The sequence below is a fragment of the Gavialis gangeticus genome, unplaced genomic scaffold (assembly GCF_001723915.1).
Source record: "Gavialis gangeticus isolate Ggan-Ray unplaced genomic scaffold, GavGan_comp1, whole genome shotgun sequence".
Taxonomy (NCBI): Eukaryota; Metazoa; Chordata; order Crocodylia; family Gavialidae; genus Gavialis; species Gavialis gangeticus.
In genome coordinates, this window is record NW_017729025.1 from 80,330,576 (window position 1) to 80,357,290 (window position 26,715).

The 26,715-nt window shown below is 46.1% G+C and overlaps 1 protein-coding gene across 1 annotated transcript in view; it reads right to left on the reverse strand.

Annotated features, from left to right (window-relative positions):
• Positions 1–1,868: 1,868 nt before the first annotated feature.
• PLCB2 (phospholipase C beta 2) overlaps positions 1,869–26,715 on the reverse strand; it is an 83,968-nt gene continuing 59,121 nt past the window's right edge. The window contains exons 17-32 of the mRNA XM_019518997.1: positions 25,698–25,782; positions 24,605–24,729; positions 23,368–23,522; positions 22,808–22,972; positions 21,317–21,416; positions 20,847–20,951; positions 19,491–19,573; positions 17,396–17,492; positions 15,343–15,399; positions 12,965–13,175; positions 12,507–12,675; positions 11,623–11,699; positions 9,991–10,086; positions 6,861–6,918; positions 6,039–6,125; positions 1,869–4,361 (exon numbers count right to left, since the gene is read on the reverse strand). Coding sequence (XP_019374542.1) covers positions 4,089–4,361; positions 6,039–6,125; positions 6,861–6,918; positions 9,991–10,086; positions 11,623–11,699; positions 12,507–12,675; positions 12,965–13,175; positions 15,343–15,399; positions 17,396–17,492; positions 19,491–19,573; positions 20,847–20,951; positions 21,317–21,416; positions 22,808–22,972; positions 23,368–23,522; positions 24,605–24,729; positions 25,698–25,782 — 1,943 coding nt within the window. The 3' untranslated portion in view covers positions 1,869–4,088. The remainder of the gene's footprint in view (positions 4,362–6,038; positions 6,126–6,860; positions 6,919–9,990; positions 10,087–11,622; positions 11,700–12,506; positions 12,676–12,964; positions 13,176–15,342; positions 15,400–17,395; positions 17,493–19,490; positions 19,574–20,846; positions 20,952–21,316; positions 21,417–22,807; positions 22,973–23,367; positions 23,523–24,604; positions 24,730–25,697; positions 25,783–26,715) is intronic.

Consider the following 26,715-nt stretch of genomic DNA (forward strand, 5'->3'; position numbering starts at 1 on the left):
CTTAAGCACTGGAACCAAGCTACCTAGAGAGGTTGTGGAATCTCCATCTGTGGAAGTTTTGATGTGCAAGTTTGACAAATGCTTGGCTGGGGTAGCTTAGACAGGGATGATCTTCCCTTGATCAGGGAGTTGTACTAGATGACCTCCTAAGGTCCTTTACAGTTTTAATTTTCTATCATATGGGTATATTGAGCAATCAGTGGTGAAGAAAAGAAACAATGACTTCAGTGTAGTTTATGTATGCTGTGGCTTTTCCTATCTCTGTTTATTGGTTTGTTTTTGTTCGACACACTTTGTGGGTGAAGTTACATGTACATTTGGCCATACTAAATCTCTGAAATGTTAAGCGGTGTTCGAGTCGCATGTTAAGAGTTAATACCATTTCTTGCCTGCATAGCTCTGACTTGCCACTAGCGGTCTGGCAAGTAGGGGCATGGCCAGAAGGACACCTGGGTTGTAGTCCTGCTCTGGGTGAGAGTGAGGGGGATCTGAGAGTAGTACATCCTAGGATGCTGAAGGACTGCAGATTGCTCATTTTATCTTTGGGGAGCAGACTGAAGTTACCCTAACACAAACTAGGTAGCACAGCCCAGAGTTAATCCTTGGTTGAAGTGGTGTAACTGCAAGACACTGGGGCCGCGTTGACAAGCATGGCAGACACGTCTGTGGTGCACATTCAGTTGTTCTCCATGCTGCAAGGGAGCAGTGCAGATGGGTTTTTTATACCGGAAAAAAAAGTGGAGCAGTGCACATAGTGGCACCATGCACCGCCCAAAGCCAGAGCCTAGCTGGCCAGAGCCACACTCCACTGCCAGCCAGGCTCTGTGCAGCAGGATCACTGCTGCTGCAGCCCCGGGAGGCCCCCAGGTGAGGCTGTTGGGTACAGCCCAGTGCTGGCTCCAGCCTTCCCTACCCCATGCATGCATGGCGCAGTGTGCACCCCACAGCGTACATAGCACAAGTGTTCCCCAGGGACAACTAGCAGTGGCACAAGGTATGCTGCTGCTAGTTGTCCCTGGGAATTCAAATGTCCATGCACATCTGGATGTGGCCTCAGACTTAGCATGAGTTAATGAGCTCTAATGTGCAGACAATCTTTAGTGCACTTTAGCATGATCTAAGTCAGAGATTGTCAACCGGGGATATGTGTACCCCTGTGGGTACTTGAGAAGGCCCTAGGGTGGTATGCACGGGTGCGTGGGGATGGAGTGCCACTGCTCCACATTCAGCCACGTGCCACCCCACCCTGCCCAGCATCCAGCTGTGCCTCCCACCCAGCAGCTGGGAATACCCTTCCCTGTGTCTTTGCTGATAGCCATCTGCAACAAATACATCTCTACTCTGGCTCATAATTTGTCTGGCTGTCACCAGTAGTAAGTATACTAATCAAGCGACCTTCCTGTCTCTTGATAATTCCCTTTTTGTTTAGAATTAGGAAAGTAGCTGAGAACAGTGAGTATCGATAATAGAGAACTATGGAAACTTAATATTCCTGTTGTCACCCACCTGCACTGTGCTACATTTTTTATCCATTTTGTTCCCACTAACCTACCTCGCCCTAAGAAAAAAGGTGTAAGAAGTTTTATAGAAATGTAATGTTTTATTTTTTATAAAATAAATTAAATCACAACTTTACAATGCACAATCCCTTCAGCTTTTGATAAAAACAGTGTATTTTTCAATGCCAATGCAATGCTACAAGGAAGATACAAGTCTCCTTTACCTGGACATCAGAGTACAGTAGGACCTTCTTGTCTTTGGTATCTGTTTTGAGCTAACTGCATGTATAGCTACATTTTAAAATACATTCATCACTGTAGTACTTTGGTGCAACGGTTTTCATTCAGTAATCACTCTTTTCAGCAGGACCGCTCTACCTATGTCTGCCACACCAGGCCAGCTATAAACCTAAGAAGTACAGTTCTACAATGGCAAATATCATGTTGGGTAGCAGCATCTAATGCTATAAAAATCTGTGTGTGGGAATCTGTAGCATCTCTCTAGTCAGGAATACCTCTTCTTTCCCTCCAGTGTTGCCTATCAAATTAAGCATAAAGGTTCTGAAAACCAGAAGCACATTCTCTTATTTGTTCCTCTCTTGCTTGACTTGGAAGACAGTTCAAATTAGATAAAGCTTCTATAGAGAGAGACTGCTCTGTGCTCCAGCAGCACAAAGGTACACTAAAGATGGCAGCTCTAAGTTCTAGGGGATTGTTTCAACAGACAGGGCATTCAGAGCTGCTGACCTGGTCCTTTGCACCTGCTGGCAACAGACATCTATTACAGATATCAGGAGTCTGTTCCACTGTATCCTGAACAGGTAAGTCTGGAGAAGCTGACCACTGTCATCTTCCTAGTGCACCTTTGCATGAAGCTCCACAGAAACAATCTACCCATTCCTGGTTCTTTTTTGCACCAAATCATATCCTTTCCCACTTGCTTTTAATTAATGCTCACTGTTTACAAATAGATGGCTCTCAGGGCTGAGTCACCTAACAAGAGATAAAAGCACTAACAGAAACGCAATGTATCATGTAATAAGGTAAAATTACTGCTTCCAGTGGAGTTAACTGCATTGCTGTTACAAGATAATGTGTATGAAAACTGGTGTGCATAAATCATGCTGCAAGGGTGCACTGGCCAGAGACAGAACTAAGGTGACGTGCACAAAAATCCTATAGACAGCTACTGCAGAACTGGTGTAAGTGCTCTTTGATAGCCCCCCTGCCCAGGCCTTGGGGAGGAGATGTATGGAGTACTGGTTGGGGACAAGGTGGAAGCATGATGAAAAGGCAGTGAACTACTGCTACATCTGCTTCTAGGCCCCACAGGCAGACACTACTCTAGTTTATACGGGGGACCCCTGAATTGGGCTTAATTCCTGACACATCTCTGCTGCAAGCAGAGAGATGGAAAAAGAGATGGCATAGAGATTTTTGCCCTGTTGTGTTCAGTTTAGTTTTATTCATCTAGTGCTTGATAGCTTTGTGGTCCAGCAGCCAGTAGATACTGGAGCTAAAGCAGCCTCATGCACTTCCATATGCAATCACACGTGCAGCAAGTTTTAAGATTGGGGCGACCGTACTTTAAATTACACACCGTGCCATGTATGGCTTGCCACTTGGCATTGAGAGAACTGCCTGTGCTAGAAATGACTGAGGAAAGTGGCATAACTGGGGGGAAAGCTGTTGTGCGAGGCAGTGTTATGTACAGTTCATGGGGTCTTCTGTACTGCAGGACAAGCAAAATGTTAATTGTAATTCTTCCCTAAAGCTTAGTTTATGCAACACAATTCTGCCAGTATAGCTATGTTGACGATAGGATGTTTTCATGCCTATCAGCAAGATCCCTGATATAGATGTAGCTCTGCTGATAGCTGAGCGTTTCTGATGGCTTAAGGTTTTGTTGTGGGTTGTTTTTTTTCCACGGCACTGGTGCTGGCATATGCCATGTCTCCACTAGAGGGCTGCACCAGCCTAGCCATGCAATAATGTCTACAGTAGTGGTTTTTCCACCTGTTTTTCAGACTTGGGGTAACCCTTGGAAAATGCCAGCTCTTCACTTTCACTTGTTTTTGACTATGGAACAAAAATAGAGCAAGTCCTCTGTTGCAAAGAACTCAGAAAGACTACAACAGGCCAGAATCTGTTCAACTAGCACTATTTAACTAGGTTTGTGAGGAGGAAAGTGATGTGCTGTTTGAATATGGCATGGGGTGCCATAAGTGATGCTCTCTCTTATAAACAGAATACATTTGCTGAAGTCTCAGATAATGATGGACAGCTGGCCCTGTTAGAACTGAGAGCCACAGAGCCTTTCTTGCTGCTGAAATGCCCTGATGCTAAGGTCATGCACAACATGACCAAGATCTAGCCTCTCATCAGCTGATGCCTTCAAACCTTTTCTCTCCCATATTTAGAAGGATAATAATGTAGGAAATTTCTGAAGGATTTCAGCAACTGATACAAGTCCCTGGAGGGAAAGGCTCTGCCTATATATGATGGTTATTCATGTCCATAGCTTTACTACAGACCCCACTAGTGCTGGAAATACTCTTCCAGACATGGAAGAGCGAGGAGGATTCTCTCTCAGAATTTGCTTTCTTGGTTCTGTGCAGATATCTCCTCATACTGAGTTTCAGCTTTGGATAGCTCAAGCCTTGACATCTCAGCTACAGGGATCTTTTCTTCTAGTTGTTCCTTAATGCCTTGTTCTCCCTCACTGGCATTCAGGACCTCTTCCTTCCTGATTTCAGGCTCCAAAGGGGAGCAGACTTTCATATAGTTCTTCACCATATCTTGTACCTCCACATTAAGGGTTTTCATTTTTTCCTTGTATTCTGCCAATGCCTCTTGCTGGAGCTGTAAACAGAAAAACCACTCAGTGCATGACACTTGACCTAGTTTCACCTCTGTAACACAGGAGAAAATGCAAAGTTCAGTTCCAACAGGGTTGCATTGAATTTTCAATTGGGAAAGTGAATTGAGTGCTAGTGAAAGGGGTGGAAGGCAGAGTGGAATGATATTTTAGGGTGCTAACAGACATGGAAAAAACAAAACAAAACTGCTTTAACAGAAGAGAAATCATGTCAGCTTGACCTGTTCCCAGTGTCTGTGTAGCTCTCACACTTCAGTGGGGCTTTTTGGAGCTTTTATCTAATAGTTGATTCAATCAACAGGGATATTGATTGAGCCTTATTTGATTTTGGGTTTTTTACTATGGAAAAATCAGAGCTCCCCCTACCCCCTTCACTCACCAGGATGCAGGTCCAGGTTCCTCATTCCCAAGCCACAGTCCGCTGGTCCCTGCTGATGTAATTTAAAGCATGGCTGTCCCAATCTTAAAACTGGCTGCACATGTGATTGCACAAGGGAGTGCATGAGGCTGCTTGAGCCCCAGTATCCACTGGCTGCTGGAACACAAAGCTATCACTAAATGAACAAAACTGAACTGAACATAATAGGGCAGAATCTCAGTTTTTCCAACTCTGCTTGCAGCAGTGTTGTGTCAGGAATTGAGCCCTATTCGATCTGATTGCATCAGCTATTAGATAAAAGCCCCAGTGAAGTGCATGAGCTATACAGACTTTAGGCAAGCTGGGTCAAACTGATGTGATTCCTCTTCTGGCCACGTGCGTTCGATGTGGGGGCACACTGAACTGGAAGTAAAGCACTGGTTCCCCCCCCCATGCCTGTAAGCACCCTTAGAGATTATCTGGTTGCTGGATGCCTACCTGGCTGGACTCATTTGAGTCCCGTTTCTTGTTTTGGGGTTTTGTTGTTCTCCCGCCCTGGCGGGGGGTCGGGCTAGAAGATCTACTAGGTCCCTTCCGACCCTAAATCTATGAAACTATGAAACTATGGTTCAGAGAGGCATGCGTTTTCATAGGTGATAGCCTACTTTGATAGCTTCTTACAAAATAAGTTGGTTGCCTACAGAAGCTTATATCTCTCTGAATCTGCTGGTCTCGTAGATGCTGCCCTGCCCTGTCTGCCTTCACACTAGCACGACTATCTCCCTCTACCCGTGCAAGGGGTTGGATTTCAAGAGCAGGAGGCTGCAGTTCTTTAGCTCAAGTACATGTACATCAAGGAAGTGACAGCACTAATTTTCATCACAATCCCACTCAGTTATCTCACCCTGCTTGTGGGGGGGTCATCTCAAAATCAAAAGTCTCTACTCTACTCTATTCAACCAAGGTGCCAGTTTAACTTGTACATTTTGTGATTTTTAAACTAGCCTGGTGGAAGTTGCACAAAGCTCACTAACTCAGGTCATACAAGCCAGCAAAGCACACATAGACGGATTCTTTGTCAACTTGCATAGTGACAGAGATGTGTTTCAAGTCATCTAAATCATTTGGCTTCTCACTGTAACTTGCATAGGATGTACTTGGAGAGGAACTAGGGGTACGTGATATACGTAATGTTACTCTGAATAGCTGAAGGGTGTTCATAAAATAGCCCAAGTCCTGGTTAAGTCTAGGATATAATGTACTGAATAATCACATAAAATCCTGGGTTTATCCCTGCCTTTACCTGGATTTCTGTCTCCTTGATCTTCTGCAAACAGTCTGCCTGCTTCTTTTCCAGTTTCTGTTGAAGTATGGCTGCCTTTCCTGTCATCTTTAGAAGAATAAAACAAACTCTCACATTTATGTTGTAAAACAATCCCAACCCTTCTCTGCCACCAGACACACTCAATGTGGGCCTATGACTCTACAACAGAGGAAGTTTAGAATAGCCAAAGCTGCATGTAACTTGCCAAGTCTGTGTTGCCTTTCCCTCTAATCCAACCAGTGGAATTTTTTCTTTAGTACTCAAAGTCCTGGATTCAATACTGGGGGACTCATTCTATAAACATGCTCTGTACACCAGGTCTGTGTCTGCTCATCAGAGGCAGAACTCTGCTGGGGACTGAGGAGGATCTCCCTAGAGGATCCACAGCTACAGATTTATAACCATGGAGAGTGACTAAAAACACTGCAGTGATGCCAGGGCCCAAAGCCATATCACTGAACGGAGGTGGTAAAAAATATTCTCTGCAGCATCCTACAAGGTTGAATTTGCAGAATCCTGGAGAAATCACACCTGTGTTGCCTTGTCTCCAGCTCTTAAGGAAACCCTGGTGAGGCTGTAGGTATCTTTAGTGAGATAGGGTGAAAAATGCCACAATCTCAGAAACCAGAGCCACTATGGATTTGAATATGCATTTACTCCAAGCTGCCAGCTTGACAGGATAAGCCACCTCAAAGAAATCCATTTTGGCTCATGCAAATGAAATAGCCATAGTTCATATATACACACACCATCATCTTCAAAAACAAAGATAGTACAGCAAGTTTCTCTGGAGACACTTACCAGCTTGATAATCTGCACCACTTCTTGAATGTGTGAATTATTAATTTCTTTCTTTAATCTTCAAAAACACAAGAGCAGCAGTTATTAATAAAATAAATCCTGTTCATCTGTTATCTTTACAGAAGGCCTCCGTCAGTCAAATGTCAATAAAATTACCATGAAATATCACATTTAATATAGTGCTGTTCACATCCATATAGAAAGGCAAATAATTTATACCTGGAAGTACACTATGTTGTATAAAAATGCACTAGTGGAAGTAGCAATTTGAAAAATGGGCTTATAAAGTACAAATTATTATGACATACGCAGTATAAATGGAAGTGGCATAAGAAAAAAATCTATCTTCCAAGCTAACAGGCACTAAATCTTACTGAGTAGCTAAAGAAATATTTTAATTGAGAGGGATGCTAACAAATTATTATACATGGACTATAACAGGAAGCTTTTTGGAGGAGCTGGTTTTGAGCCTAGTGTGAGATGCTTGTATAGCCAGGTGGGGCATGTCTAGGTAAGGAGTATTAGGGAAGGGAAGCATTCTTAGCCTTCACATAGGAAAAAGAATGGTTAAAAGAGAGAGGTGGCATTGCCATCCCAGTAAGGACATGTCTGTCTCATCTCCAAAGCACTCCTAAGAACACTGCCAAGAAGCATGTCCACCTGCTCAACCCAGAAACAAGGCAGTAAAGCTGCCTTAAGGGTCCCCCCAGCTTCTGAGAGAGAGATCTCTGGTGTGCTTGCATTGGTAGCAGAAAGTGCTCTCAGAGTGGCTTCACTGCCTCATTTCCAGGTTTGGTGTGCGTGGAGGCGATGAGCAGGGCATGCTTCTTGGAGGTACTCTCAGAAGAACAGTGGAAGGGGTAGCGACATGTCCTAAGAGGTTAAATAAAGCTGAGCACAGATCAGCTAGGATAAGGGAAACATAAAAATGGATGGCAATACTGATAACCAGGGATCCAGGTTTTCAGTTTCTCACAGGAAAAAAAAGTGGATGTTCCCTTTTAGCCAAGAAAAACGTGGATTTTTCAATTAAGTGGAGAAACGTGTAGATTCTATTCTTTTGCAAAGAGCTTTCTGCAAGCTGGCAGAGTTCCAGCCTGCAAGGGGCTGGGGGGAGTGGGAGAAGGGCAATGGGGCAGGGGGCACCATGTGCATGTATATGCACATGGCCACCAGGCAGCCTGGAGAGTAGTTCCCGCAGGTAAATCTGGGAGTGCAGTGGGGGTGGGGGAATTAAGGCCACCATAGGGAGGGAGTTGGGCAGAACAGGGCTGGGGCTGGTGCCCAGCTGGGCAGTGCATGGGATTTGGGGAATGGGGCCGAAATACACGGCTGCAGGGCTCCAGCGGAGGGCAGGATGGAGCCGTGGGTGGCTCATTTGGGAAGTGGTGGCAGGGGCCAGCAAGATATGTGCGTGGGGCAGGTGCAAGCTGGCTGCTGTGGGCTCAGGCAGGGGAGACAGCTCCCCGCCACTGCACGCATTCCTGGGAGAAAGGCAAGGACCAGTGCCCTCCAATCTGTGTGCGGGGCAGGGGTAGGGGCAGGCTGCCCACTGTGGGCTCCCCACCCTGCTGCTCTCCTCCTGGGGTCTCCACAGCCCAACGGGCAGGACCCAGCATGGCAGGGCAGAGTGGGCTAGGCGGGGAAGCTCCTTGATGCTGCAAGCTCTGTGCTGCCTTGGCGATACGAAACCTGTGCACCTTGCAGCAGTGGGGGTGGTGGCATGGAGCTGTCCCTCACAGCTCCAAGGCCCTGGGAGAAGGGCATCAGGGTGGGGAGCCCAAGCCTGAAGCAGGCAGCCCACCCCCATCCTGTATTCAGATCTGGGGGGCACGTGCCTCCCACCACATCCTGGGAGTGTGCACCATGGCAGGGAGCCAACCCCCCACCCCACTGCCCTGCACCCACCCCTGCATGGGCTGTGCTGAGGCCCCTGGGGGAGGAGGAGCCGGGCTCCGCACTCTGCTCCTTGCTGAGGCCGTACCAGCTGCTGCCTCCTGCAGGCAGCAGTTGGGGCTCAGCCACTGCTATGGGGGGTAGGGGGCTGTGTACCTGGGTCCCTGGCTCTGTAGGCCTGGCAGGTGAGGGCTCCCTCCAGCAGGGCTGGGGGAGTGCAGGGTGCTGTGGGTGGAGGTGAGGGGCACCAGAAGGCCCAAGGGGCTGGGAGTGGGGGTGGGGAGTCAGGGGCACCGACAGGGCTGGGGGTCTGTGGATGGGGAGTAAGGGGCCTGGACCTGCATCCTGGTGAGCAAAGGCAGAGGGAGCTCTGATTTTCTATGATAAAAATCAATACCAAAATATATAGGTATTTAGAACGTATTTTATCATAGTGATTGAAGCATGAGTAGGCTACCAAATTGCTTTAATATTGTAAATATATCAATAAAACATTGTGTTCAATTGATATCTCTCTATATATAGCGGTGTTTCATTTTAATCACAGATTTTGGGGTTTATAATAAGAGAATTTGTGGTTGTTTTTTTTTTTTTTTTTAAAATCAAGGACAGCTGATCACCCTTGAGATAAATACCATATGGAGACTCTCCTCCCTGCTTGCTTGCTTTCCTGTCAGGGTTTGGGAATTTCAGTTGAAAAATCTTCATCTGTTTTTAATGACATGCAGAGTATCTGCATATGGACTCCTTAGGCTTGGCTTTGAGAGATGCTAAACACTTGCTCCGCAGGTGAGTTGGGAGATTGGCCGCTTATGCACTGCATAGAACTGATTTCTCTGACTCCTTTACACAGAGAGCACATAGCAGTACAGGGAGGAAAGTACCACAGAGCAGAATGCAGGCAGCAGTAGGGACATAGCTACTGCCATTAGAGAGCAGACACTTTTCCTGTGGAGCATAGGGGCCTGTATATCAGGACATGATGGCAACAAGTGATTGCTAAGTTGGGAGAGGCAGGCCAGGTCAACCATACCAACCAACAGCAGAGCTTTCCTCCAAGAGGGCATGAAATAAAAGATAGGAGGAAAAACACCATATAAAGGTTTCCCTTCCATGGCCAACTTAGCCACCTTCAGAATCTCCCTAGTGGCAACAGAGGCTACAGTGCACTGCACTGCCCCAGAAATGGACTGTACTTTGGGCAGACCACACCCAGCATTGTCCACTGTGGTACCTTTCCTGAGCAGCCTTGTCACTGGTACTCCGGATTTTGGTTTGGATTCGGTCCAGTCGCTTTGCCTCTAGCTTCTTCTTCACCTCTTTAATATCACTGTAGCGAAAGGGATGCATCATGGATGGGAAGACCATCACCCATTGCATACTTTAGATCTATGAAATACAGGCTGATACACAAATAAACTCCTGGAGTGTGTCACACCCCAGAAAAGCAAATTTGTTAGTGAAGGAAAATGTCATAAAAGACCTAAAATTAAAATAAGACCTTTTGTTTACAGCATTTAAGATGCTCCTTACCCAAGGTGAGTCAGATCCAGGAGACAGGAGAAAATAACCCAGGTCTAATGTGTAAGTCAAACAAATTCATACTCATTACTTCTCAACACCTTGTTACACGTGGTGTCTTTTAGAACATTCCTAACAGACTCATGCCCCTAAAGAAAAAAGGAAGCAAGAGAGTACTTGGAACAAAAGATGGGTTATACAAGGAGGCTACTGGAGGCAAACAAATATTTTTGGAAAAATGGAAATCTAGCTCACAAAAAGTTCAAATAAAGGCACACACATATGGCACGGAACATAACGTAAAACTTATAAGGGAATTAGAATAGCAAATAACCAAAGAGAAAAACAAGACAAAATCAGACATCTGCGACTGATGACTATAAAGCTCATAACACGATGCAGATAAGCAAGGGCACTTGTACATGTGACAGGGGTGTAGTCCTTAGAAAAGGCAAGTGCAATCCCAGGATGCATCCACTGAGTTATTTCCGTGAGAGATGGAGAAGTGTTAATGCTGCTATACATACGGCCTGGTGAGAGCTCATTTGGAAACTGTTCCAGGCACTCATGTTCAAGGGGGAGATATTCAAAGTGGAAAAGGGACAGAGAAAGGTCATGAAGATAAGCAGAGGAACACAGATGCTCATACATGAGAAGCCTAAAAGAGTTTGGTTTGTAGGGTAGTAAAACGAAGGGTGAGAGTTGATGTAATTGCTGCCTATAAATACACTTGAGCTAAACCCAGGGAGGGAGAGGTGTTATTTGAGCTAAAGGTAGTGCTAGTACAAAAACAAATGCTTACAAATTAGCCATGAATATAGTTACACAGGAAATTAGAGGAAACTGCTAATCATCAGGAGAGCGAGGGGCAGGAGCAGACCTAGACCATGAGGAGAGGTGGGAGCAAGGAACAGCCCTGGTTTTAAGGTGGACCAGGACCAGCTTATGAAAGGGATGATAAGATGTGATGGTTGTGACAGCAGGGGATGGGTGCCTGTGATCCAGGAAGTTGTTTCTGGTCCTATATTTCTATCTCCCTAGGAGAAAAAGGGCCGGCCAGCTAAAACAGGCTGACCAGCTAAAATGTCTCTAAGTGAAACTACCTGTAAAGTGCAAAATAGAGGAGTCAGGAGACCTGAGCCACCTTCCCATCTCTGCCACTGACTCACTGAGTGACCTTGGGCAAGTCAAGTAACTGCTCGGTGCTTCTGTTTCCTCTTTTGTATAGTAAAAAGAATACTGCTTACCAACCTCAGCACAATGCTTTGAGGACTATTAATGAAAAGCCCTATATTGAATAAGAGGCTTGCATTATTCCTTTGCTGCTCAAATGCTCAGAGCTTACCTTTCTGATGATTCCTTCAGTGCCTTCAGCTCAGCTGCTTGTTTCTCTTTGGCTAACTCCATTATTTTGGCAATTTGCTGTTCAAAGGATCAAAAAACAGTGCAGTCAGGATCTGACTTCCCTGCTCTGCCCATCAGGTATACTATCTAGTTAATCAGCTTGGTTTTGGAGCTACCTAACACTGGCTATGGAAACCTAGATTGATGCCTGTGGACCAAACTGTGCTGGCAGGCTATAGCTGGCCTCTATCAGTGGAGCTGTCTTTGTGGGTTTTGTCACAGTACTGAAGGTTATACTGCATGTGCAGTTTCCTACCTTTTGGTCTGCGAGTGTAGATGCAATGAGTGCACATTATGTAGGGCCTCTGGGATGCGCTGAGTTTGCAGGAAGTCATGGGTGGTGTCATTGGGCTGTGTTCGGACTTCCGGCGTTCTCTCTCTGGGAGTGTTCTGCCTGTGGGTGTTCATCTGAGGGCATTACAGCTATTGATGGCCTCTAGAGTATGTTCCACAGCAGTAAGAGTCTGAGAGACTGTGACAGAAGGCAAATGCAAAATGCTCCCATATCTCAAGAGAAGCAGGAAGAGGGGGAGGCCCCTAGAACTGGACCCAGAGTGGGTGTGGTGGGAGGATGCTGTGTGAACATGGTGCCTCTGGGGGCAGTAAGGGCCTGAGCATTCTTTGATAACAACTGAAGCAGTATATAGGAATGTCACGTTGTTTCCATGTGCCACTGGTGATGTGTTCAGGGGCATCCTTGCACCTGGCTGTGTCTACAATGCTCTGCTGGTGGCAGTTAACTGAGGTATAACTCCTATTGCTGCAACACCCTGGGTGGGTCCCACCATGTCTGGAAGTCCCTAGAAGTACATGTGCAGGCCTCACCTCTGTGGCATGCTGCTCTTTCTTCTTCCGAATGCTATCATAGAGCTCTTCCCCCAGTTGGTTGAGGTCTATCTCCAGGCTCTCCTTCAGTTCCAAGACTTGGCTGTCAGTGCAGTCTGCCATCTCAGCAGGATTCACTCCTGCATTGATCTCCTCTGTAGTCAGACTCCTGCAACATCAGGTAAAGGAATAATGGACACTGTAGCAGCACAGGTGATGCCTAACCATTCTCCATACTCTGCCACCTCTTGTTGCATGAAGAAGTACCCCACTGAGACAGGACATGCGATACCCTGCAAAGCCACAGAAGTTTGTGACAGCCCGTGCCTGTGTTGGGGGGTGGGGGGGGAGCACATGGCTTAGGCCTGTTTCTCTGTGGGAAGCACTCCAGCGTGTGGGAACAGCGAGGTCTCCTAAGTTCCACTTAACACAGGGTAGTTCCTTGCACTATTTTATACCTTTTTTTCTTTGGGATTTTCCCAGAGCACATTTTCCACTTGCCACTCTGGCTGCCCCGCTCTGGGAAGAGGACCAAGTATCTCTGCAGCAGCTCCTCCCTGCGCTTGCATCCCTTCCGCTCCAGCTCTTTCAGCTCCTTTTCTTGCTTTTTTATCAGCTTCTGAAAAAGCTTCATCTTCTGCAGTTCCTCAATGCTGGCCGTCTGCAGCTCTAAAATACAATGAATCAGCAGTCCTGATTGCCTGGTTAACCACCTCCTTTCCATACAGAGACTTTCCCTTCCATATTCTTGTTTCTGTTTATTTTCAGGCTGTTTTTCCAACACTGGCCCCTGCACAAGGACAACCACCAGGCCAGCACAGCAATTGGTGGATCCCTGGCTTGGATGCACATCAGTAAAAACATCAGCTTTCCTGAGAGACAGAATAGTTGTTTTGTGACATTTTGCCACAGGCAGCAGATCTGGAACTGCTCAAACACAGGAACTTTCCTGTGCAGGATAGGGCTAGCTGTGTTAGCTCTGGGCTGTCTCCCTCAGGATCCCCTCATGCAGAGCATGTGTTGAGGACATGCCCTGAGGCAGGAAATCAATGCAGCTGTGGCTGCTGTGTTCCAGCTATTTACAGCTACTGCCCGGTCTCCTTGGGTCATTGGCAGCTGAGCATAAACTTAGCCATCCTGCAACTACTTGTGCTGGAAGACAAAAAGTGTCCTACCTGGGTCAGAAGGGAAAAAGATGACAAAGCTCTCTGCTGTTCTTTTGCCTGGGCTGAGGTTGATACTGCTATGGGCAATTGGCCTGAATCAGTGAACCTATGGACTCACTTTTTCATACAGTTGCTGCTTACAGTTTACAAGAGCCCCGTGTTGAATCTCAAGTACGTTAATATGTGGGTGCAGCAGGAGGCTTGGTGCTCCTGCTACTTTAAGAGAAGACAGATTGCAATGGAGCACTCTGCAGGTACCCAGGAGACAATCAGAAGTCCCATGACCCAAAAGGGGGTAGGGCTTACAGGATATAAGCCCAGAGTCTGAGCTGGGGCAGTAATCTGATCCTGGCAGTCAAGATGCAAAGAGCTGAGCAGCAGGGCTGCAGCCAGGCTCCTAGCAAACACCAAAGCTTGGGTAAGCAGACTACTGATTTAAGGCTGAAATGAGGGGAGGTAAAGTGGTTTCAGCAGCCCAGAAGTGGGGCCAGGGCCTGAAAGATAAGAGCCAAATCCAAAGAGCAGGGCCACAGCTGGATGGTCATGAGAACAAGGACGGTCAGAGACCCATAGTCTGCAAGGGGTGGAAAGGCAGAGTCAGCAACTTGTAGCTCAGGAGGGGCAACCAGGGCCAGGGAGCCCGGAGGTCTGAATTGGCTTAGGAGCAGCACCCAGGAGGAGCCACAGCTGGAGACCCCTGGGGCCAGGGAGCTCAGAGATCTTAGTTGGCCTAGGAACAGGGCCAGGGTCTAAGGCAGGGCTAGGCAATGTTTTTGGCCACAGTGCCGAAAAAACCACAATGTCTACCTTGGAGGGTGCTGGAGTGCTGACATGCTGGAGCCCAGAGCAGCTGTTTGCAGCCTCCCAGCTGCAGCTGGCCCACGGAGCCCTGTCTGCTTCCAGCCTCTCAGCTGCCTGCTGGGAGCAGCCTGGGCTCTGTGGCTGGCAGCATCTGCTTAGACCCTGGGCTGGTGGTGGTGTGCAGAACAAAATGGCCTTGCGTGCCATGCTCAGCACACATGTGAGGGGTTGCTTAACCCGGTCTAGGGAGAGGGACCAATGGCTGGGAGGGCCATGGCTGGAGACCAACAATAGTCAGGGACCCACAGTCCAGAGAAGAGCAGAGTCAGGATCAGGGGCCCAGTGCCTTGGGAGAGATGAGACTGGGGTCAGGGACCCAGGGCTGCACCTAGGAGTAGCCAAGTTAGGCAAAGTGCCTGGGTGAGGGCATAGAGAGACAGCTTGATGGCAGATGGTGACATCTGTGAGGAATGGGTCTGGTGTAAGGGATGGTTGGAGCCATGTAATAAGCCCCTAAGTAGCTGAGTACTGAGACCTAAGCTCAGGAGTGGATGAGATCTCACTCAGATCCGAAGGGCAACCTTTATTTTCTAAGTACTTATTTTCACTAAGGTGTGGCAGGGGAGCAGAAAGGGGAGAATGCTTAAGGGACCAAGGGCAGAACAGGCACAGGGTGACCAGCAGCGTGCATCATGGCCATCCCTGGTGTCCTAGCCTGTTACAGTGGGATACGCACACACAAGGATGTATATAGAGATGTTAATACTGATTAGCATGGATTTAGTGTTAGGACACCAGACACATCACCCCACTATATAATGAAATAAAACTGGGGCCTCAAACCTTATGAGTAAGCAGGGTGGAGTTACCTGTAACTTCCTTAGCAGCTTCCTTTACAGTTTCTTCCTTCCCCACAGCCATGGTTCCTGAAATCACAAAGGGAAGTCCCATTCACATGCTTCTAGGACTTCTGGCTTGAAATGGAGCAGTGGACCATGAAACGTCTCTGGGCTGTTGGGGTTTTCCTCCATTCCCACTCTTGGGTGAGGGCTCCGAGAGTGGGGGTGGGGCTTGCATTACTGCATCTAGTACACTTGTTGCCATCTCTGCTGGTTTTCAAGAAACCTTGCACCCTGATGTACTAATGGATTTTAGGTGGCACCTCAGAGGTCAGCTGAAGCAATCAGTAGAATATCTAACAATCTTCAGTAAGTCACAAATACGATGTCATAGTGTCAGTAATGGCTCAGTCATGTGAGGTACTGGGCTTCAGTGGGATATGAGAGCACTCAGAACTTCAAAAGAGGCAATCGGTAACTCCCAGAATTGCCCTCAAACACCATAACGCTTGAAAGAAGGTGCCATGGGGGTGTCTGAGTAAAATCGAGACTTTCAGGAAACCCAGACAGATGCACTTCCAGGCCTCAAAGCCTGGGAGGATTGTAGCCTTGTCACTCCCCACTGGAGAGGCTTGTTGTATCATGCTCCTTGTTTAAGATCAAATGAGCAGCATTTAACTAGGCTGTGATGTTCTCACCTGCAATGAAAGCACTTTGGAACTGCAATCTATATGATGGTTACAAACAGGGCTGGTCCACAGGTAATTGGTGCCCTAGGCAAACTACCTCGGCACCCCCACCACTTCCAATACAGAGGAAAATAAGAAGTCTAGAATGAACTTTTATTTCTGAGATCTTTTCAGGACTCTTTCTTCCGTTACCGAACCAAAGGGTTTAGACCAAGGTGGAGCCATAGCCAGCCAGGGCTGTTATTTAGAATGATGTTCCTGTTCTTTTGTTCTGCATATAATTTTGGTCCCCTAGGCAACTGCCTAGTTTGCCTAATGGTTGGACTGGCCCGAGTTACAAATACTTGCCACAAGCCAGACAGCATATGAGTAGCCAGATTACTATTTGGTCTGCTCAGAACAGCTCAAATCCTACCATCCACTAGGAGCTTGGGGCCTGATTTGCTTCTTGACACCATTAGAGTCTGAAGTAATGTAGCTGAAATTGTTGGTTTGGACTAATGTAAATGTGTGTGTGTGGGGGGGGCAGGAAATGGCTGTAGAACTGAAACATTTGAGTCTGGTATTTATATATTTCTGAAGGGAAAGAATCCCGGGCATATATTGTTGGGGAGTCATTATAGAAGAGAGAATTTCAGCTGACTCATGTTGGAAGCCATGCATCAATGAAAAATGCAATACCAGTTCTGGTGCCATAAATTTAGACAGCTGTAAACCCAGTGACTTTCTCCTAGGCCTAGATATATTACTGTAAAGGGAATAAAAGCTGGTGCTCACCTTGTTTTAAATATGAATTCACTTTAGTAGTTGTTCTTAATTACAAGAGAAACCATTTTACCTTGGGAAGGTAGCTCCCTCTTAATCTGATCTCTGCTCCTTTCCAAAATTTTATCTTCTAGCAAATTGGCTGCTGGCAAAAAGATGATGCACCCTCAGCCTTGGCAAATTAACTCCTTATTTATCATTAGGGCAGATTTATTGCCCTTGCTCACAGTGTAAGTTTCTTCCCTAGTGCAGCACCAATATGTCTCAGCTCTGACCCGGAGAGATGGCAGCTAGAGGTAAGAAGAGAATTCTCTTTCCATGATTCCTGGACCTTTGATTAACCCACTGAGATTGCCAATGCTATTAATTGGCATGGTTATACCACTGGCCACTTGGAAATGGAGTGAAAAGAGCAAGTCTTTTCACAGAGGACCCTGAAGAGTCATTGGATGGTAGCGCTTTTTGGTCAGTATTGACCACTGTTTGAATTTAAGCAAGGGACTTAAGCCTGGAAGGCTCTGTTTCCAAAATCAAGTCCCTATGCCTTTTGGTATCCCCTCCTTTCACATTTGGACAATGGTCATCTTCCCTTCTCATTCTCTGAGTCCCACTCAAATCTATAGCTTTACCTTCTGGTCCATTTGGAGAAGGGGTACTAAGCTTCATGGTGAAATCTGCTATCCCATTGATTTCAGCTGGCATAAGGCTCCTCTGCATGTTAGGCCTCTAAAACAAAGGTCAGAGGTGAATCAGTGCAACAGTGAAAGACACAGGAAATGGAGCTGCAGACTAAAAGACCAAAAAATACAAAAATAAACCCAAGCAAATAAAAAATGTGCTTTCCAACCTGAGACAGTGAGGTCTCCCAAGAGCTCAGCCCTAATCTGCCCAGCTTTGTGAAACACCAGACAGCTGGGGATGGTCTTTCAGACCTTATGTAAGCTCTATAATTATCATACCAAGAATCTGGCATAGCCCCCAGGAATCAGAGTTTTCCTAACATAAGCACTGAAGCCCCTGCTGCCCCTCAAAGACTGAACCACTTTCACACAATCCAGACAGGTAAGCACTCAACATGGTCTCAGACTGAACCCATGAAGCATCAATGACTCTGAAACTCGTGCAAGCTGGGGCCTACACACAAGTTAAAATACACTGATGCTGACTGCATAGGGCAAGAGGATGTGAGTTTGCAGCTGGTTCTTCTGAGAAGAAATAATGATGTCACTTCTAGCTTCTATTACTATATTTATGATGGTTTTAAGCAGGCTCCTAGTTGTTTGGTATGTAACCGTGTGAAATGTCTACCCTTGAGTAATTAATATGGTAAATATTTCTTTTGCAATCAGCTCACATTAGGCATATCCAGACACTTGATTCCTCAGGGATAAGTAGCAGGGGTGCACCTTGTGCCACAGCTATTTGTCCCTGGGGAGCACCTGTGCCATGTGCATTTTGGCATGTGGCATGTTGCCCTGGATGGGGTAGGGGAGGCTGTGGCCAGCACTGTGCTGGCCCCAGCAGCCTTACCTGGGGTCCTAGGTGCTCCCCAGGGCTGCAGCACAGCTCTGGATGGCCCAGCTCTGCTTTTCAGCAGTTTTCTTTTCCCGCAGGGGTTTTTTGTTGTTGTTGGGTTTTTTTTGTTTTTGACCCCTAGATAGCCAGGGGTCAAAAACAAGATACCTGTAGGGGGAAAAAACCTGGCACAGCACACACTTGGGCAGTGTACCCTTGCAGTGTGGAGAACACTGGACTGTGTGGTATGTGGCACTGCAAACACTTTTGCAGTGCCATGTACTGCACAACTATGCTTGTCTGGATGCACCCGTTGCATGCAGGAAGAGTCATTCTCCATATGTGATAGATACTTCCTCCCAATTTACTTTTGTTTTGTCTAGTGGTTCCCTTGATTCCCCCCCCAAGGACACTCTTCAAAACCTTGTGTTTTCCCTGGTTGTTAATCAGTTCCTTGATATGTTACAAACTTACTAGGACTTCATTCGAAGTGAAACTTTCTGATAACCAATAATGAGCAATTTGATTAACAGGATGTTCCTGTCAGTTATTGCTTGGGACTCTCTCTTGATTTACACAACTACAAGAATGCTTCGAAGATGCTGAGCTAAATGGTATAAGAGGACTGAAACGGCTAACAGGGTGCACGCTTCAAGAATGAAAGATCTCTCTGACAAGAGCTGCTGCTGCACCCCAGCCATCTCAAGAAGTTGGAAAAAGCAGACCATCTCTTTTCTTGCCTGTTTAGTGAGAAATTATAAGCTTATAGCTAAATACTGGGCTTTTCTTTGGTTTGGGCTTATTTAACCATGAGTATTTTGTAGTAAATAAAGCCTTTCTGTCACTTATTGAATGAGGTGTTGTGTTAATCCTCTGCAGGGCCATTCTTGGGGGGTGGGGGGCAAATCAGGGTAACTGCCTTGTGCTACATGCTTTGGGAGGCCCCGCAGAGCTGGGTGGAGCAGCCGCGGTGACTCAGTGCCACAGCCGCTGGCTTCACATACAGCCACTTGGCACGCCACCACCTGCTGCCGAATCCACTGCTGGCGTCTTTGTGTCTCGGGTATGCAGGGGCAGCGCACCAGCTGATTTGCCCGGGGCCCCTGCACCCTGCTTGGTCATCTCTGGTCCTCTGATACTAGTCCAAGATCCCATTTCATTACTTAACAGCATCTGCGAGGTCCAATTGCAACACTTGTGAATACTCACCTCTGCGGAGCCCTCCACCTTCTCTGATTTCTTGTCCACGACATTAAAATACTTAATGGGGTTGGAGAGGGCAACAGTTAGATCTAAAAACAAAGAATAGCACCAGATTGTCAAAAGACTCATTTGATTGCCTTCCTGGTCCTATCCCTTCTCTGCACTCACTGCCTTAGGGCTGTATTTGCAGCCTGATTAAACCCTGCTCACAGGTAGTGCCAGGATTCTTCCTGGCCTTCTCCCTGCTGGGTCCTCTTCTATTGTTTTATCTTTCCACCTCAGGCCCAGCCTGATAACTTCCAAACCCCCAACCTCATCCCCCATGAAGAGGGATGGTCAACTCTCTGGTCCTGGGAATATATTTTCCTTCATTTGTCTCTCACTGCACCTCAGCCCTACCTAGAAGTGTAAATACTTGCAACAAAACTGAGAATCATGAGAAGTTCTCAAGTCTGAAGCCCAAACTAAGGTTAGTAAAGAGTACACTAAACTTTCTGATACAGCCTACCCTAATTTTGTGTGAATCCAGACTGATTTGGGGCTCCACATTGAACTCATATGAAATTTGTGATTTCAGAAGAGTTTCCCTTTAGGTTTGGGTTTAAATGACTTCCATACTGGGAAAGGAATAAGCTAGCCAGAGATCAAAATGAAAATAAATGTCTCTATTAACTTCTGTGGGGTCAGAACTGCTGAATTTTGCACAGCTTTACTCCTGGCCAGGTTAAAGATTCCTTGTGTGCTTCAAAAAATGGGATTTCCATTCTTCTCTTCATTCCTGAGGCCTCCTCTCTCTCTCACCACTGCTTGTATAACCCATTTTTAAGTGGGAGAGTATCCCATACCACTATCAGGACAACACTTGCATTCTTTATTATGTTCCCTGAATAGCTCACTTCAAAACTGAGGAAAAAAAGATATTTCCTGACAGTATTTCCAACTTTCATACCCTAGGTCAAGCGGTTACCAAACTCTGATAGATTGCACACCACCAATTTAAAATGATGCAACCTTAAGTACCACCAGCAAAGTTTTCAGTTCAGCTTTAAGAACAACCAGTCATTTTTTGTCATAAGTTAATGATATGTTTTGTCATATAAGTTAACTATAAGAATCAGTTAATGCATACCATTGACAGGTTGTCTGCGTACCACTGGTGATATCTGTACCACAGATTGGGAACCATTGCTCTAGGTAATCCTTTTCTTGGCTGTTGGGCAGTAGTAGTACATAAAATCATCCCAACCCACAGAGGGAGAATAAAAGTCAACTTCTCAGGGTCATTTCAATACACCAACAGTTTGGAGTCAGGGCTCCTGCTCCATAGAGGATACACTATGTCAGGTTTCCACAATACACTACCTGCCCAGCTGTCAGGGATGTAGTCCTTTACCTCCAGGTAAACAAAGAGAGATGGCATAGTGAGGGGCATGTTGCTCTCACTGCGAAGGCAAACATGGTGATAGCCTGAAATAAGGAAGCAGAAGAGATTGAATGAGTCCCCTCCCCTTCTGGCCAAAGGCCCAACAGGGAATGCAGCAGCTTCGTGGTGACATGGGGAATGGGGGATGCAGCTGTATTAGGAAATTGTTGTTTAAACAATGGGCCCACTGGAATGAGTTTGAAAGGTCTCCCCTGCTTACAGATGAATCTTGTAGAGACAAGACAGTGAAATGCATAGTTCACCTCCTTTGTACCAAGCCCCCGAAGAATTAAGCTGCTCTAGTGCACAGTCTAGCTGAGGCTGAGATTGTGCTGTGCAGAGACAAAATGGTCCCAGGGCAGTGCTAACAGACACTGAAGATGGTGCTACAGAAAGGCTTCACTTTTACCTGAATGTACAGCAATAACGGGAATGATGCGATGACCAACAAACTTTCCCCCTTCCTCCCAAACCACAATTCGGAGGGAAGCCAATTCTGGCATCATAATCTGTGGAGAAAGCATAAGAGGTCAAAGTCCCAATGCTTTTGACTCCTAACAGGGTGCTTGTTTCACTATGTGAAAAATCAACTTCAGGAACCAATATGGGAGGAAATTACTCTCTCTTTGGCAAGAGCTACTTTGTGACGTTATGGGCTACAAAAATGACCTCCAGAGTGGGAGTCAAGGGCTCCTGAACTCTAACACTGAACTGCAGAAAAAGCTATTTTTTTTGCAATTTCTCAGTTGGTCTAATAAAAGGTATCATTTTGGAACCAAGAGTTCTACATTTGTGCAACCCTGAACTCTAAGACTTAGCCCCAGTATTTTTGGGCAAGTCAGTGCATGTTTCCTTCTCCCTTAAGCTGTTTTAGAAGCTGGGGATAGTATCAGCTTACACTAAAGGTGAAGTTACAGGTTACACTTAGACCATATTAAGGGCACTTAAAACACAAGCGTCTGCATGCTAGAGCTTGTTAATTCATGCTAAGTGCCCTCTGAGTGTCTTAAAGTTACAGCACTTCAGGTGAAGGTTAACTCTTGGCTGTGCTACCTAGCTTGTGTTAGACTAACTTCTGTCAAATCTGCTGAGATAACAGGGCAATTTGCAGTGAATCTGTGCATCCCAAGGTACAGTACGTCACTCCCAGGCCCCCAACCACCAGCCAGGGCAGGGTGTCCTGGCTCCAAGGCCTACCCCTGCTCACCAAACCTCCAGTGGCAAGTCACAGCTGTGCAGGCAAGAAACAGTATTAACCCTTAGCATGCAACTTCTCACAGCATGTTCTAACTTTAACACTGCTTAACATCTCACAGCTTTAGTATGGTCTAAGTGTAACATGTAACTTGAAGGCAAAAGTAAAAGCTTCCCCTATTTTCACAAGGGTGCTGGGAGAAGATGGGAGTTAACATATTCACAGGTCTTTGCTCATGTATGGCTCTATATCAAGGCTCAGAATTATTATTACTTTTGTGCTTCCTTCCCCTATCCTCATAGCTGAACACCAAATCAATACTTCTGGGCAGAGCTGTACAGGGTCCATAACCTGATTTGTCTTGCAACTTCCCATTATTCCATGACGTGTCCCAGAAATCACTGTTCCTCATACTATGAAGCAACAACGTAGCTGCATTTCCTCTTGCCTCTCTTGTTTCCCTGTGGTTGGAGATTCTCAAGGCCAATCTGATTAGAAAATTTAGCTGAAGATGCACACAGAGCCTTTTGGCCCATGGATTTCCAAAAATGTCCTCAACAGCCTTCCATCTGTAGAGGAACGTGTGGCTCTTACAATCTCCAGAAAAGAGCCTCAGGGGCCTATGAATTCTCAGGACTATATAGCCCATGGGATCTCCAGAAAGCACTCCCTGTGGTCAATGAGATCTTTAATTTGAGTTGTTACCTTTTCAAAAGCAAAAACTTCCTCCTTCCATACAGGGTTAATAGAGTTAGCGGTCGAGGTCAGTTTGGTCCTATATTTGCGTTTTGTGTCACCAGGCAACCCAAACAATTCTACTTCCACATATGTCTTCACACTGCGTTCAGAAAGGAACTGGCCAGAAAGAATCTAAGAACAAGCCAAGAAACAAAAAGCTGTAGGAACGTCCTATAAACTTCCTCCAGCCTCAGAGCTGCCTCTTCTGCTGCCTGCCCCCGCTTCTCTCTCTCCTCCAGCCCACTCTCCAGCTTCACCTGTCTCTGTTCTTTTCCTCCACCATCCTCCCTCTGCATCATCACAGCCATGGATCATTCCCTGTGGCAGATGCTAATTTTCCATTTTCATGCGATTATGATTATGATTAATTTTAAACAGTGAAAGGCCTTGAAGTTGCCATAGTAACACTCTCACATGAAGTTATGGGTTTGTTTGCTATTAAGAGCCCTGCTGGGTAATAAACAGAGGGGACATAGGCGCTACTTATATCCCTCCTGTGCATGCACAGTGCTGTGGTTTGTACTTGCCGTTATCGACAGGCTGCTTGCCACCACCACGTCAATACGGTGAACAGAGAAAGGGTCAAACTGCTTCTCTGGACGCCGCATGAATTCGTGTTTGAGGAGGTAACCACTCTGGCCATTGAACTCAAAGAGGGCCATGTTCTGTTGCATAGGGAGGTCTGGAGGAGACAGACAAACAGACACAGGGAGAGGAATTTCTGTGAGAACACACCAGTACAGACGATATGTTTTAAGGAATGGACAGGAATGCTGCACATAGACAGTATCTTTCATCCAGAGATCACACAATGTTTCAAATGTGAAATACCTCCCAGCCTCCTTTTGGGAAAGGTATCATAGTACTTGTTACCCAGAGGGGGAAACTAAAGCATTGCGATGAAGTGACTTTTTCATGGTCACATAGACAGCCAGTAGCAAAACTAGACCAAGAGCCTCCTCTGCAGTACCTCTACCTCAGCCTGAGCTCCCCCACTCCCATTCTTTCCCCTCTCTCTCTATCCCAGTTTGTCTGTTCCTATATTAAGGTACTCTGCTCCTTTCCTTGCCATCCACTCTCCCCTTCCTTCTTTCCACACTCCACATTCAAAACAATCTCTTCAGTCTTTCACATTTCACTCTCCCATAATTTTCCTCTCCACATTCCACAAATCTCCTCCTGCACCACCACATTGTGCATCCTCAGAGAGAGCAGGGAGAGACTTGGGATCCTGGATGCCTCTCTTCTGTATGGCTTCACCCTTGTCAGATGGTCTCAGAAGTGGACAGAGAAGGTGCAACCCACCCTTCTCAGATCAGCACACTGGATACAGCAGCAGAGAGGGAAAAGCAGAGAGTGTGGTAAAGGGCAGCTCCTCTTTTTCAAGACTGGCACTTAGTTGTGTGTGCTACCTTAGGGGAAAGGCGTGACCTCCAGCACCAGAATGCTCTACACGAATTAAAAATGAGATTGCACTGGCCTACGATATTACCTACTGCATAAAGTATGTGTGTGAGTCCATCCAGAGAGACAGCTATTGCAGTGAAGGACTGTATGAACCCTTCCAGTTCTGTGGAAAAGGGGTGCAGGCCAGGCACCAAGTCAGACAGGAAGATTGTGACAGGAAATGAAGTAGAGAAAACAAACATGCTTGGAGACCAAGGGCAGTACTGGGAAACACCATTAAAGGGAAGAAGAGGAAATAACACAGGATTTGAGCATAACTCTTTCCTAGAAGAAGCCCTGGGACAGTTTGTAACTCACCCATGGTCTGGAAGTTTAACGCCACCATCTGACAGCCGACATTCCAGAACATCTGGGGCATGTAGTTGGATGAGTCCATCCGGGTGCCTTTGGGGTAAATCCGGCTCATCTGTTGCTTGTTACATCTGTGGTTACTTTATAGGAAACAGGTCCAGAGTAGACTACTGATCTCTCTGTGCTCTGGGGCTTGCTCACAGTTATAGGCTCTTACAGACATGGGAAACAAACAAACAAACAGCGCTTGACCAGAAGAGGAAGCGCGTTAGTCTGATCTTGCACCCCAGTGTCTAGATTGGGCACATCAGCAGGACGTTTTGATGTTTTTATCTAAAGATGATTCAATCAGCTATTAGATAAATGCACCAAAAAGCCCTGCTGAAGCGCACAATCTATATAGACATTGGGTGAGTCAAGTCCAACTAATTCAATGCCTCTTCTGGGCATACGCTGGGTTTGGTGTGAGGGTGCACTGAGCTGAAAGTAAAGCTCTATTTTTTTCATGTCTGTAAGCAGCCTTAGATCATAGTTTTCTTTAGCTTTTAAGTGGCTATTGGATGCTTGGAAACATCCCATATTATAAATATCAGAAGTTATATCCAAGACAGAGCCTTTCTATTCAGCTCTGCATGGTAGGCTCCATGCTTTGGAACAAGCACTGGGTGTACCTGATTGCACCTTCTAGAGAGCCTTTGGCATGAGCTACACATCCCTGAGATAATATTACTGTCTCTCTGGTATCTGCGTTCTAGGTACTTTTCATGAGTTAATAAGGTATCAAGGCCAAAAGCAAGTAATGTCTGTCTTTGTTTTATCCAGTAAAACATGAAGAAGAATGTCTTACGTCCAAAAACTTCTCTAATTCTATCCTAACTATGCTATTGATCCAATCAAATATATCACCCAGAGAAATCCTTGTCGCTGTTCTATCCAAGCATTTTAGACTAACACTAGGGACTCTGTCTTTCCCTAGAGCTTGCCAGAGGACATTATATTGAAGGGCAGGGAGGGAATGCCCTCATGCTCTACTAACAATGCATCAGCCAGGTACACAGGACAAGTGCTGCTTAAGAGCTCATCAATGAAAACAGGATACTCGACAAACTGCACAGGAAACTTGGTAAGTAGATCATAGGCTTTCATCTCGGTGAAGGAGGAGATGACATAACTTCGGTTCTTCTCTGGGAACATGCAACAGGAATTTGTTTAAAAGAAAGGTTCACCCAGCTCATCATTTCAGGCCCTCTTAAAGCATGCTGAAGTCATGCTTGGCCTATGAAACATAGAGATCCTCTATCCACATCTTTCACTGTGGCTCATTATCACATCAAGGCTCTTCCACCTATGGTGGTTCTTTGCATTGGGACAGAGTGGGGGGACACCTACACATTAACAGGAGCTATCCAAGTTGGGTTGGGCTTAACTATGGGGCCATATACTAAACGACCAGCTTGCAAAGCAATACGTGTGTGTGCATGTACTGAGGAGTTCACCTTTTCCTTGAAAGGAAATGTTGGGTGACAGCTTTCCATTTCCAAACCATGTCATACTTGGGCTGGGATTTGTACACATTTTTTCTTTAGTTTCAGTGTATGAGTTGGGCTCCCCTAGCCTCGCTTTGAATTTTAGTTTTAAGATAACACAGACATTAAAAGTAGAGCTCCAGGTAAGCTGTGCCTTTTACTAGTTTTTTCATAAATACCATGAATCAGTCCACTTTCTTCTTCTCCCAACAAGGTTCTGCAATATTCTCCCATGCCCACTGAAGACAATAACTAGCCGTATATACCAGCACAGACTGGGTCAGATTCTATTCTTGGTATAGGCCAAGCTGGGAATAACTCCACTGACATTACGGGTGCTGTCCTTTATTTTTACCAGTGTCACTGAGCAGCATCTGATCTATTGCCTACTAAGGGATGTGTGCACAGCTATGTGTGCTACTTTGAGAGAGAGGATGGAAGGAGAAGATAGGTTGGGGCAACAGAGTGTCTGCAAATATAGTTTCATATTTTCTAGGGTTGGAAGGGACCTGAGTAGATCTTCTAGTCCGACCCCCTGCCATGGCAGGAAAGATTACTGGGGTCAAATGACCCCAGCAAGGTGTTCATCTA